The 14,718-nt window shown below is 39.6% G+C and overlaps 2 protein-coding genes across 2 annotated transcripts in view; both read right to left on the bottom strand.

Moving 5' to 3' along the window:
• Window positions 1-14,718, bottom strand: part of LOC105208857 (rhophilin-2-A) — a 273,352-nt gene that overhangs the window by 165,964 nt on the left and 92,670 nt on the right. The gene's annotated exons all lie outside the window — the stretch shown is intronic.
• LOC105208869 (uncharacterized) lies at window positions 761-12,848 on the bottom strand. Its single transcript, XM_029038099.2, is given in 4 exon segments — window positions 761-2,009; window positions 2,011-7,203; window positions 7,588-8,815; window positions 11,971-12,848. Coding segments are annotated over 3 exon segments (6,492 nt in total). The 5' UTR covers window positions 8,596-8,815; window positions 11,971-12,848; the 3' UTR covers window positions 761-1,718.

Raw genomic sequence — 14,718 nt, 5'->3', positions numbered from 1 at the left:
ACATACTCTGCTCTGTTGAATTATAACAAAAAAATATTAAACAAAAAATGAAAAAAAGATTGCGAATTTAGTTTTTATTAAATATTATAAATTTATAAAAATTTATTTTATGAAAATCAATATTTTTCGATCGAAAAAATGCATATAGGGAAGTTGTTTATGGTTTCTTCCTTGGTTTGAGAAATAAAAACAAATTCTCAAATTTTATTAATTTTCTGTGTTTATATGTATATGAATGTATTTTAAATTCTTCACTAAATTCAGTAATTCAACCACAAGTGTTTTTTCGTTCTTTTCAAATAATTTTATTAAGTACTTTATTTCAGTTTTTCTTTACGTACATTACAATTTCAAGTAATTATTTAATTTTAGCTTAACAAATAAATAGTATATATATTTTATTCAAACTCTGATTTATGTATATAACCTCAGATATATGGTTTTTGTAAATTCTAATAAGATTTTGACAAAAGAATACTTTGGTTATTGCTGTATATAGCTTTTTTTCTTTAATTAGACTTCTACTTGTTATTGAGTAATTTAAGGCCATATTTTGCGTTTCACTCACTTATTAATTTATAATAAATATATAAAAATTACATGTAATCGCAACGAAAGTAAAACATCAATATTATTAACACTAACAACTACAAAGCGACATTTAATATTAATTGTAATTGATCCTTAGAGCATTCCATGCAGCATTAGCGCGCGCTAATTGCCTTTTAATTAACATTAGTTTAAGTACTTTAAGTTTGTGTTTTTGTTTTTGCTTTTTTTTTTTTTGTTTACTATACTACTATTTTATAAGCCACTTTGCGGTTTGAAGGCCACACCCAAATATACAAAATTGTAATTCAAGTGTTTCGTCATAATTAAAAACAAAAAAAGTAATTATATTTATATTAATTAATAATATATTCATTTAATTTAGTATTATATTAAGTACATGTCAATTGTATTGAAGGCATTTTACAGTTATTCGTTGCTTAAATATATGTTTATATGTATTTTAAGTATTTAACTATGCTATACTTTAGATTTAAGTCTTTTGTTTTGTCAAGCATAACCTCAAAATTAGGCAAAAGTCTATGAAAATGTGTAAAATTACAATTAATTGAGACAATTAATGACTTACATAGATGTATGTATATATGTATATGTACTATGTAAGTGCAAAAATAATGTCTGCTTTCGTTTTTATGAATAATATTTTACAATGTTATTATGTAGAAAAGCTTTGGTATATATTTTGTGGGGTTATTTGATAAAATAATTAAATTTAATATTTTAAAATATTATATTATAATGCTTAAAAGCTAACAGTGCTTATATATTTTTGTTTTGTTTCACTAGTAGCAACAGTGGTGGCGTATATATTGTAAGCAGTTGCTATTTAATTATATAGTACATAGAAATCAGTTGGATTTGCTTTGAATATCAGAGCAGTATAATTATTTTCGTTGTTGTATTTTAATAAAATATTTAATAAATATTTTTTTTCAGTTAATTTTACGAGCGTCAGTAGTAGTTTGCAGGCAAAGATCGTATCCCAGTTGACCGTTAGTAGTTGCGCCGTTAATATTTTCCAAATAAAAATGCTTTGCAGCGAGTTCTGCAAGCATTTTTGTAAGAAAATAATTTTAAGCGCCACTTATGACAGCTGGCAGAAGATCTTTAGAAGATAATTTTCATAAATTTATATGAATTTTTTTCTTTTACTGAAAAATACAATAATACATCCTTTTTCCAGGCTGCCTGCCTTGCTGCTTAACGGCTCCAAGTTTATAGCCGACTTCCTTTTTTACAAAGAAAAATATACACATCCTTTTTGTAATATTTTGTTTAACCGTTTTGACTAGATCAAGTCGAGCGTAGCGAATGCCGTGCGTTGGCTCAGCTACAGCTGACTTGCAACCGAAAATGTTACCATAAACCCGACTGCACTGAAGCAGTCCCACCCATAGCGCCTTACTTCTCCACACCCAACAGTTTGGCCGCTTCATCGGGAGATGAGAGTAATTTATTGAGTATACCTTGATCGCTGATGCCCAACAGATTCCCAATCAAATCGCTGTGCAGCCCATTCGGTTGTTCTTCGCCGATATTCTCCTTTTGTTCGCCAGCCAAGTTTGAGCTGCGCCATTCGTTGGTTTTGCTCAGCAGCTCCTGTATTTTGTTGGTACGCTGCGCGGCAGCTGTCGCTGTGGGCGCCGAAGTTGTCGTAGTTGCTGTAGTCGCGTTGGATGAGGTATCCGTCGAAGTGGAAGTTGGTGTTGGCATTTGTTCGTCATCCGAGAAGTCCGAGCCACTGTTACCCAATGCGCAGGTGCCATCACCACCGCCGACGCCATTTTGTCCGCGACTTGTGTGCTTCTTCATGTGTCGCAACATGCTGTGCTTCAGCGTGAATTTGCGCAGGCAGATCTCGCACTGAAAGGGCCGCTCACCAGAATGTGTGCGCATGTGTCGGCGCAAGTCTTCGGTGGACCAGAAGCGACGCACGCAGAAGGCGCAAATCACTTTTCTGTTTGTGTAGGCCGGTAGTTTTGGCAGTAGCGCAAAGTTATTCGCTTCTTCGCCCACACGTCGTTCCTCCTCTTCGAGCAGTTGTGTCTGGTTGGCTTCGGCATCGCTGACGATGGCACCCTTGCTTAGCAGTAAGGTGAATTCGGGCGCATGTTGCTTCTTGATGTGCTCCAGGCAGTTGAAGCGCTCGGCGAAAGAGTTTTCACATAAATGACACTTGTATGGCAAATCGGCGTTGAGCTGTGAGAGATTCTCTTTGGCGCGTGCATCAGCCTCGGCGCTGCTGTTCGCGTTTGCGGCGGCGGCGCTCATTGAGACATTGAGCTGTTGTTGCAGTTGTGCGACAGCCAATTGTTTTAAGAGTTTATTTTGTTGTTCCTTCTCCTGCTGTAAGCGCTGCTCCTTCTCACGGCGTTCACGCTCCAATTTCGCCTCTTCAGCTTTGCGTTTGCGCTCCTCTTCTTCGCGTTGCCGTTGCTGTTGTTCGATCTCCTCCACTGATTTTGGCACCGGTATCGGCTCGCTGACATCTTCGGTTGGCACATAGACCGACACCGCGGACTCAACGTCGCCATGCTTGCGCAACAAATGTCGATCACAATTGCTTTTTGTGGTGAAGAGCAGTGGACAGTGCGAACACTTGAAGGGTTTTTGGCCGGTGTGCGTTAGTATGTGGCGTCGCAGCGAGCTGGACCAGGGGAACATGCGTTGGCAGTAGGGGCATGAGACACGGTTTGGCGCCAGACTATAGGCTGATTTCTTTTTCGGCTCGGCCGGTGCAGCGACGTCTTCGGTGCCAGAGTGATTACTTTCACTGGCGCTGCCGGAGGCCACCAGTCCCTCTTCGTCACTTTGTTCCATATGATTGGCTACATCGCTGGGACGGAAATAATTGTTGAATGAAACGGCATTGCTGGTAGCATTGTCTACCAGTTTGGCAACCGGCACCAGATCTTGCGATTCATCTTTGAAGGGTGAACTGGCCACCTCTTTCAGAAACTTGCCCACGGACTCGGCTCGTGCGATCATGGCTTTCATTGTGTTGGCTGGCGTGACAGGCGCCGCTGGAGCTGCCGGTGTGGTAGCTGTTGCAACGGTTTTAGTTGTTGTGGGCTTGGCGGCAAAGTTGGGGTTGGACTTGCTAGTGGTTTGATTTGGCTTCTGACCAGTTTTCTTCGCCTGTTCCAGTATGGTTTCGGCAACCTTTTTGGCGGTCTCATTGTTCGACTCACTGGCGGTTGAAGGTGCAGTCTTCACTTCCTCCACAACGGGTGCTGGCGTTTGAAATTTGCGCATATTGTCGTAGTGTTCATTTGACAACTGCAACTCTTCGTCTTCTTCATTGTCGTCAAGTATCTCCTCGACATCATCATCTTCGTCATCCTCGTCAATAATCAATTTGGGCTCATCATCTTCAGCGGTGCCGTTAATGTTCGTGGACTGACCCAATTGACTGAATGGAAACTGGAGCGCATTAGGAGGGCCCAGTGGTCCGAGTGCAGCGCCGGCAGCATTCAACAACATATGATGGCTATTGGCGATGCTACTTGAGCCGTGCGCTAGCGCTTGTTGCAGCAAGTCGGTGTCCTTGTGTGCCTTCAGCTGCTGCGCCAATATAGCATACTTAACCTGCTCCGATATGGGTGAAGCACCGAGACCATTCCCTTGTACCTGATTGGCGGTGTGCGCTTGCGCAATTGCCGCCTGCAAATGTGAGATGCTGTTCATGGCCGTTGCGCTGCTGGCGCCGCGTCCGCGCATGCTGTGGTGACCGGTGCGGTGACGTTGTGCGTAGTACTGTGGGTGTTGTTGCTTGACATGACGCTCCATATTTGAGCGGAGTGTAAAGCGTGCGGAGCAATGCTCGCAGGCGAAGGGGCGTTCGGTGCGGTAACGACGCTGCTTCTGCTTCGGCATGAGTACGCCGTTCTTGATCACCATCTTGACTGGGCCACCTGGCAATACCGTTGGTGGAATGTGCGAATGACGCGCCATATTCATGCCGCTATTCGGTGGAGGTGGCGTCATCATTGACGTGGGCAACATTTGATTCATCAGATTGACATCTGGTGTGCTATGGGGATGTGTGTTTAGCTTGTCTGCCATGAGCGAGTTCAAATTCGGTAACATTGGTGGTGTCATGTTTGGCGGTGCTTGCATACCTGCTTTATTCAAGTCCAAACCAGGTGGTAGAAATGGAATAGCAGCAGGGTTGCCGCCAAACATTTGGCTCATAAGTGGTCCAAAGTCGGGCATGAACGGGAGTTGCGTGGACAAACTCCAGAGTTCCAGCATTTTTGGCATATTTAAATTCTCCTTCACGTAAGAGAATAAATCAAGCTTCTTCTCCGGATCAATAACATTTTCCGTTACTTGCGGCGCAGACGCAGTAATCGTCTCCTTCTCGACTGGCTTAGCTGTAGGTTTCTTGCTAAGATCCAAAACATCCATGCTCAAATCGATAGGTGCTGTCTCGTTGGACGACGCTGCTGTGCGTTCTTCGAAGGAGTCATTGTAGCTACCAACCGAACCGGTTGATTTGTCCAACAATTGCTCTAAACTCTTAACTTGTATCTTTAAGGGTTTGGCAGCAGGACTTTCGGCGGTTAAGATTTCTTTAAGATGTGACACGGGAGTTGAACGATCTTTGGGATGATGCTGCTGATACTGCAACTCCATATCGTCATCGAAATCGGGCGATGAGAACATATGCAGCTTCTTCGCGGGATCATCGCAAGTTGAGTCCTCGGATGGATGATATATGATGGCACGTTTGACCTCGTCGCGTGTAGTCTTCGCATGTCTATTACGTAAATGGCGTTCACAATTGGCCTTCGTGGTGAAGGCATAATTGCACTCGGCACATTCATAGGGCCGATCGCCATTGTGTGTACGCATGTGACGCACCAGCGCAGCCTTATCGCATATGGAATAAGGGCACATGTTGCAACGGAATGGACCAGCTGGTCCAACTGCGCTCAAATGCACACGATTGTGTCCTTTGAGTGCACGCAAGTTCGGAAAGACCGCTGTGCAGAGCTTGCAAGGAAACTCACCGCGCAATTTCATTTTACGAAACTCGGATGTGAAGGCATCTTGCGCCTCCTCCTCGTCTTTATCCAAACTATAATTGCTGGATGGTGTGTTCACCGATTGTTCGAAGTTCTTCAGAAAATTTGATGTTGATGACGACGAAGTCATATTGAGTATCGACTGTATGTCTGCAAGATCTTTCGAGTCATGTGACTGTTGTGACAGCAAATTACTTGTTAATTGATCTGCTGGCTCTGCGTCTGCTGCCTCGACTTTGATATCGGTATTGCTCACGTTCAGCGAATCCACTTCATCGTGTGTGGAATGCTGCGGCGAGGGTAGCGACATCAAACTCTGCGCGCAGAGTGGCTTCTGACTCTGCAGATACAACTGACGCAAGAAGTTATTGCGTATTTGGTTGGTTTTATCCTCAATTTCGGCTTCCGTCAAATGCGCCGGTGCAAAACTGTCGCTTAGACTGCGACTACGCCGCGCATGGCGCAGCTCGTTGGTATCGCAGTCGCGTGCATGCAGCTCCAAAGCGTCGCCATTTTCAAAGCTCTGACCACACTTCACACACTCCACCAACGGCATTTGACGACTGCCGAGCAAGCGCTGCGTGCACGGATGCAAGCTCAGCTGGCGGTGTGTACGAAAGACGACCTCGCAATGACGGCACTTCGCGGGTATATCGGCGTGCTCGCTGTCCAAATGATTGTCCAGCGCGTGTGTGTCGGCAAAGTCGCCCGCATTGCAGACCGGACAGACGGGGCAGGCGAAGTATGGCTTCTGCTCGACGTCCTCATCATCGTCAACATCGTGGTCATCCGCCGACATGACCGATGCGGAAGAGGATGCGCTGGTTTTTGTCGTTACCATTGCGCCAGCGTCATTATTGTGACCGCCGATGCGCGCATCAACTTCATCCACATCCTCGCCGATTATATTGTTGTTTATGGTGGTCTTCATGCGTCGCTTCGCCGCTGCCAGCTCGTCGGCGTCGCCATCCGCTTCGTCATGTTGTTCACTGCTCTTTCGCTTAAAATTACCTAAACGATTACGCTTCGCGTTCATATTGTTGTTGTAATTATTTGTGGCATTGTTGTTGATATTGTCGTTGTCATTGTTTTTGTTGTTGCGTTGATTATTATTTGAGCTATGGCTGATGGCACTTGATGAGGAGTCTGTTGAGCAACCGCCATCACTTTCGCAACTTTCTACGCCGCTACTGTGTAAGCGTTTACCATTAACACCTACACCGTTGGCTGTTGGCACAGTGGTGGCAGCAGTGGCTAATGCCTCGGCAGATGCTGTTGATGTTTTGACACCACCTTCACCAATCAACAAGCCATTACTTAATTGCGCATAAGTGTTGGTGGCTGAGGCGAAAGCGTCGGTTCCGCCACTGCTTGTGAGCATACTTGCTGTATTGTTGTTGTTGTTGTGACTATGACTGCTTTGTTTGGTTCCATTCGAGTTGCGGCGATGATGATGATTGTGCTGATGCTGTTTGTGTGTGCGCATGTGCCGATGCATGTTGCCGTTGGTGGTGAAGGTGAGGTGACAATATTTGCAATTGAATGGTCGTTCGCCTGTGTGCACCAACACATGCCGATCAAGTGAGGAGGCCGAGGAGAGCACCTGTAACGCAGAGCGCAGAGAGGAAGAGAAATGATAGAAAAGAAATTTAAATAATTGTTTAATTGGTAAAATGGTTGCAATAGAAATTATGTTGGAACCACCAGAAATAATGCCTTATGGCAAATAAGACGCGTGATCTACTTGAAATTCGTTCCATTCGAGTTGGATAGAATTCTCAACTGTTTCATAAATTTTCGAATTTTGAAAATGTAGAAGAGACTGTTGTAGACTCTTCAGTAAGTAAAGGAACCCCCAAACCTCCTTTTAGTTCTGTCTTCTTTAGAAAAACTTGTAAAGAATCATTCATGAGACTATTCCCTGCTCTGCTTCCACCACTTTTCCCTTTCTTTCTTATAACTATTACACCCCCAAAACTCCACTTACCTTGGAGCAAATAGCACATGTGTAGTTCTCCGTATCTCCGGAGGCGTAATTGTGACAGCGTATATGATTCGTGAATTCGTGACGGGTCGCCGACACCACATCGCAGATAGTACATACGAACTTCATGTCCTCACGATCTCTATCGCAAATACCCGATTCGGGACTGGATACCGAGGCGGAGGAAGCAGCCAAACCGGCACCGCAGCCACGCGGCGAGGACGCAGCCGACGACGAACTGTGCGAACCTGTCGCCGAGACCGAACCCGAGCCTGATACCGACGCCGATGAGTTATGCAGTGCCGGCGTCATGCTAATTGCCTTTGCTGTGGTTGATGGTGTCGTCGTCGTTGCCGCCGCTGCAGCCACTGCTGCTGCTGCCGCCAAAGACACAGCCGACGCATTTAGGTAATGACTACTACAGCTGGCGTCCACAAAACCAGACTCATTATTATTGGACATTTGTTCGGAGGCCGAGTGGCTGCGATTGAAACGGAACTTCTTGCGCAGCGAATTCGGATCGTCCGCATTGAATTCCAAATGTACGCTGGTGCGTTTGTCTAGACGTGGCGCTGTGCTGCGACGCTTGTGATGACGCTGTGATCGCGAATTGAGTGCATTCAGTTTGTTGCCGCACTGTTCGTCATCTGGCGACTCCTCATCGTCATCGTCATAATCATTCGCCTCATCGGAGTCGTTGATGTGGCCGTGCTGGTGATGTGGCAGTAATGTTGTGGTGGCACCACTCACAGCGGTGGTGGCAACTTTTGTAAGCACATCATTGCTGTTAATTCTGTTGTTGTTGTTTGTGTTGTTGCTGGTGCTGTTGGTGTTTGTATGCGGCGTCGATGTGGCCGATGAGTGTGAGCTTAGCTTCTTCGGTGTACGTCCCAAATCCAAGTGTTCCAACGATGATTCCGATGTTGTCGAATCACGTCGTTCCATCTTTGTGACGTTCGTTTGTATGGCATCCAGTGCGGATTGTGTGCTAGCGGCTGCTGTGGCGAGCATTTCGTTGTTCTTATTCGATAGAATTACGTTACGTTATGTATATGTATGTATGTGTGTGTGTGTGCGTTTATATGCAGGCGCGTGCCGTTCGTTGGTTGGTTGGCTCGTTGTTGCAGTTTTGTTGTTCAAATAAATATATTTGATGCATATATATTTATTATATATATATATTTATATTTCTGCGAAACTGTGATATATGCGAGACGAGTCTGAAATAAATCTGAAATGAGAGCAGAAATAAAACGGTAACGTGATTAGTTTCTTCGATCTGTATGCGTTGAGATGAAAATATATCTAAAATGTGGAGACAAGTGTGCGCTAACAAAGTGGTGAAATTGTAAATATGTATGTATATAAGTAGGTTTTGCCATTATGTAATTTTGGCATTAAGAAAATATATGTTAACCTTATCGCCTTTCAATATGACCACAAAAATTTATATGTATGTCACGCTTTTGGCGTCCGGATTCTGCAGTGAAAGAGCGCTTGCTGTTTTATTTTTAGAGTTATTATTAAATATATTTTAATGCAAATTTCAGATTAATAAAGTGTAGAATTTAAGGGAAAAATATTTATATTAAAATTGAAATTATAACGGTAAATACCAGAAAGAAACAATTTTACTTAAAAAATTTATATTCTCATTTATAGCGTGCAGATTTCAGTAAAAAATTGTTTATATAAAAATAAAAAGTATAACGGTAAATACAAAAACCACAAAATATTTCTTTTTAATCGGCAATGATAATGGTAAATAAGAGAAAGAAACAATCTTACTTAAAAAATGTATTTTCTCATTTATAGAGTGCAGATTTCAACAAAAAAATTATTTACATAAAAATTAAAATTTTAACGGTAAATAAATAAAAAAGATTATTTTACTTTGTTACTTATGCTTAGGGGATTTTTTCGTAAAAAAAGTCTCTTCCTTCAGAAAAAATATTGTTTAAAATTTATAATATACCGCAAATAACGGTTTTATGTGTAGAAAATATATATTTAAACAAACATATGTAAATACCTATGTAAATTCATATACAATATATATTACAACCATACACACTATAAAAAGTACCCACTGTAATACACATGTCAACATCTATGAACATACATACATACATGCATACATATGTACAAAAAAATATGTCACAATAAGCCCTCTAACAACCATCGTTAAAACAAACAAACAACACAAACGAATATTCGAATCGTTGCGGCTGTGTAGCCATTGGCCATCATCGACAGCCGTCGCAACGGTAATGTCTTCTGCGACTTCTTCGTTTTATATTTCTTGCTTGCATACAAACAAACACACATGCTAGCAGCAGATACACGAGTGTGTGTAGCAACAAATAAAATAAATACAATATCAAGTTTGAAATCTACGAATGCGACGAATTCGATCGGGTACCAGCTATTTCATGTTTACATACATACATATGTTACTTGTGATTAGACAAGAGAGAGCGAGCTGCTGTCGGCCTATGAGTGTTATCTTGTTGGCTATTTTTCGTGTCATATGTTTGTGTATGTGTAGTGGCGTTTGTAGATATGTATATTTATGCTGACATACAGACATGTACGATTGATATAGAGGAGAAATAAACAATTAGAAAATTTATTAAGGAATTTTGATAGGATGAAATGTGAAATCAATTTAGATGAATGTATGTGCAGTTACAGGTAACGTTTAGAGTTTTAGATATTTATAAGAAAGTGTGTATGGAGCTATATGTTAATTAAAGTTCAGATAGTTAAATTGCCAATAATTTAATTGATATTTTAATTAAAGTTAAAATAATAAATAAAAAATAATTTGAACTACATACAAAATATTTATTACAATTAGGAAGAAGTGTACAGATTTAAACTCTTCTACCGACGGAAAAACCAAAAACAAAAAAATATTTATCATTTAGCTTTCTAAGCTATTAATTATTAATTTATAATGAATTTTAAATGATTCAGACTCATCAACAATTACATTATATATCTATATGTATGTATAGATATATACATTAATCTAGTTATGTTTGCTACTCCAAAGCATGTTCTGCAATACATATTTTGTTTGCCTCATCAATATCGCTGATAAGCATTTATCGATTTACATACATACATATATCTAAGCAAATTCTTATCTTATTACATATGACTGGGTATTAACATACACACGTACATATACACCTAGCTAAGATTATGACTACCGTTCGCAAAAAGTGGAGCGCTGAGTCATGTGCAAGGTAAAATAAATTAGATTAGAACTAATTACGTATATTGATTTCCCGCTGTAAGCACGATTATGAAGATGTATATATATAACAGCTTATATACAGGTATAAACTCTCAATGGCCGCTGGGCGGATGCAATTTTATGAGTAAGTCATAAAGCACAAATCGCATTCTTATTGCTCTATATTAGCGGTGTGTGATGGTTACAAATTTATTTGTGTATGAGGACTCGATTGCAGTAAATAGAAATGTATATATACTTTATATATCTTTGTGTTTTTATTATTGTAACAAGTACATAGCCAAAGCCGCTTTGACAAGCGTAAAGTATTTTGTATATTTATTGGGATTTAGTCGTAGAGTTTCATTTATAGGATAATATTACAATAACTGTTTCTTTCTCACTGCAAAAAAAATTTTTTTAGTGTGAAAAATTCATACGGGAATATCGCACGAATGCAGAACTGATTAGAAAGGGATATTCATAAGCTTTTAAACTAGATACTTTGGAAAAGAGTCTACTTTTCTAAACCCTAAAAGGTTTCAAAAAGATTTCAAGAGCTTTTATTAAATTGGTAAAATGCGTTTCTACTCTTTTTATGCTTATTTCGAAATTGAATGAATTTTTAATTTTAAAATTGAAATATAATTTTGGGCGATAAATAACGTATTTAATAATAATAAAATATTAAACAAAATGGATGTATATTTAATTAAAAAAATATGTAATTTTAGAAAAAAACGTATATTTATTTCTAATTTATATCTTCAAGAGTTATAAATATTTTACTTTTTTAGTATTTTTTATACATAAAACAGTTTTTAATAGTTAAACAAAAATTTTAAAATATGTTAAAAGGATAGCGTTGAAAAACACCACCAGTAAGATCCCAAATTTGTAATTGGAACTTGTAGTTCTCCTAATTTTTTTATTACACCAGATTATCAAATGAGTTAATTTCAACATTTTAAATATTTTTTTTAGTTTTGTTCGTAACATTTTTCCAAGATATATTGGATATTTCAATATTTTACCGTTATTTTTAGAAATATATTTTATAAAATTTCTTATCATATTTTTAATATCTATCTAGAGTATTAAATGACACTGATTTAAAAAAAAAAATATAAATCTTAAATTACCTTTTTGTTCGCTAAGCTTTAAAAATATCGTTCCAGATTTTATTCCAGCTTGTGTGTTTGAAGTGCAATAAAAAAATATTTTTGTTCGTTTTCACTTAAAAATGCGCTTAATCACAGTTAATAATTTGTTTATATTACTATTTTTCTTTAGTAATAGTTAGCTGTATTTTTTAGCTGTCTTAAAAGCGCAAAACTGTTTGGTTATCCTTTGGTACTACGTTGCACAACTGCACTTATATTTTTCAAAAAATTTTGTGTTTGTATATTTTTGTTAGATTAATTTTTTTATTCAATATTTTTTGAATCTTAATTTTTTATTTAACAATGTTGTTCTTGTTTTTATAATTTTTAGTTAAACTTATTTGGTTTTTTAGTGAGCACTCTCGTATTTGTTTGAAAGTAATTCAGTATTGCAGCAGCGACGCACAATTTGCAGATGAACACTTTATGCTTACACAAAAATGTTTTTTAAATAATTTTTTTAAATATATTTTCTTAATATATTTTTATGGACAATATGATGTGTAGTCTTATTTATATTTTATTATTTTATAATTTATTTGTGAGCATCCACAGCACTTAATAAATATTGTTTTCCAATTTATTTTTTGTTTTATCAAAGTTCCAATGTGTTCACTTCACTTCTTTCATTTATTTGGGCAACTTCACTTTACATTACATGCCACTATGAACTCAAGACTGTAGCTGAAGCTGTCTGTTGAGCAAACCCGATATTTCGATCGATGGATGTAACCACGTTCACGGGCGCACACGGAATGATACATTCGCTTCACGATGAGTTTGATTGAAGTCGCGCAGCTGGCACACGCAGCTCAGCGCAGCAGCAGAATGCGCTGCGGTTCAGAGTAGAGCAAAGCACAGGCAGCGCAGTGCGTCGCGCACGCAATGAAGACTGGCTGCAAGACGATTGAACTAACAAAAAGACACGTTACACACGACCACAAGAGATGGGCCGGAGACGCAAGCAATATGTCTGCTTATCTTTTATTTGATGTTGTTGTTGTTGGTATTTAACAGTGCGACCTAAACGTAAAACGGTTATAACGAAAATTTGTTAAATATTTCTTTTTTAATATATCACTTTATAGTTGTTGTTGTTGCACTTTATTTTATTTCGTTCGTTGAATTCACAAGTTCGTAAGTGCATCCGACGGTTGTATCACAGAGTGCGCAAGCAATACTTCCTTTACCGTTTGCCAGATGAAAGACGACTGTTGCGAGAGTCCATCCACGGAGTAGTATTTAAAGAAAATTGTAAATGCGAGTCAACGCAAGCTGAGCTGAGCGCATGGGTGAGGTGGTTGAATTGCGGCAGCGGCAGAACCACAGTGGGAAGCAGCTCTTTTTCTCAGCAGCAGTAGCAGCAGCACACCAACAAATCTAACTAATCCCAATTGAGAGTAGTGTGAATAGCAGCAACAACATCACTACACAGCAATAACAACAAACAACCGCAGACCGAGTCGACTGCTGCCGACGTCCAACCCCAATTGAACTGTTGAGCGCGACTGGTGGCTGCTTGGATCTGGCTGGCGCGCAGAGCCACAGCAAATACACTACACAAACAACACACACACACACACAATTATGTGAAGAGAGCGCGCTCGCGTATGCAATCAAGTAACCGGAAAAAGCGAACAAAACAAAGCAGAATTATCTACGAACCAACACACACTCATACGCTTTAGCTCGTGCTTGTGTTGGTAGGATGATTCTCTGTGTGCTGAAGACTGTAGATAAACTGCTGTTCTCGCAAGCAGAGGAAGCAGTTATCGGTTGTGTTGCTCGCAAGCTGGCACACGGAAGGGGAAATAATAAATATCAGTGAGTATGAGAGGCAGAGAAGCAGCCATCATTGGAGCTAATAGGCTCGCTGAGCGAAATACGAGCGCGTCAGAGAAAATAGGATTAACTTTTTGGCGTTGGCATCACGCGGTGGAGTATGCGCTCCTGGGATTGGGTAGGCTGTGAGGAGTTGCAGCAGCAGAGGCACAGCAGATGCGAGAATGCCTACGCGCACACACATGCAAAGCACTCAACTATATTTACATATTCATTTAGTTTGAACTGCTATGCCTTTGTTGTTTTTGTTGCTCGATTTGTTTTCTATTTGCTTTTGGTCTCCACCGCGTGGAGATGGTGCAAGCTGGAAAATTTTCATTTTGCCTCATGATTAGGCATTAAGTAGTGCAGGAGCAGCATAACTGCTAGCATGCTGCGCTGCGGCACATAGCCAATGAGGCGAAGCGAGACAGCAGCAACACCAATGACGTGGCCGCGTCAGGAAATGGAGGATGGTAATGCCCTTCGTTTGCGGATTAAGAGGGCAGTGTCTTCTTGATTTGCTGCTGGAGAAAAATGGAAAATGTAAGAAGATTGTTTGTTTTTGTTTTTGCAGATATTCCGTTAATTATTGATTCTTGCATTTCTGTTATATATTGTTGTATTGTTGCGGCATTAGAAAGGTACTTCTTGAGGGACTATAAATAGCCTATATTGATATTATTTGATTGAACTTAATTATTTTTTTTTTTAATTCTGAGTAAAGTTGAAGAAGAAGCACATACCGTGGCATTCACTTGTTTTACATTTTTTTACACTTATATGATAAATTTATTTTCTTAAAGTATTTTTTGTATTAAAATATAATATTAGGTAACTTTTAATATTTATTTTTTTTAATATTTTTTCCGAAAGCTTTATAAAATTATTTAATTGGAAAATTAT

This window comes from Zeugodacus cucurbitae, chromosome 5 (assembly GCF_028554725.1).
Source record: "Zeugodacus cucurbitae isolate PBARC_wt_2022May chromosome 5, idZeuCucr1.2, whole genome shotgun sequence".
Classification (NCBI taxonomy): Eukaryota; Metazoa; Arthropoda; class Insecta; order Diptera; family Tephritidae; genus Zeugodacus; species Zeugodacus cucurbitae.
The sequence above is the reverse complement of the archived record's forward strand: the minus strand, read 5'-3'. Positions and strand labels throughout refer to the sequence as shown.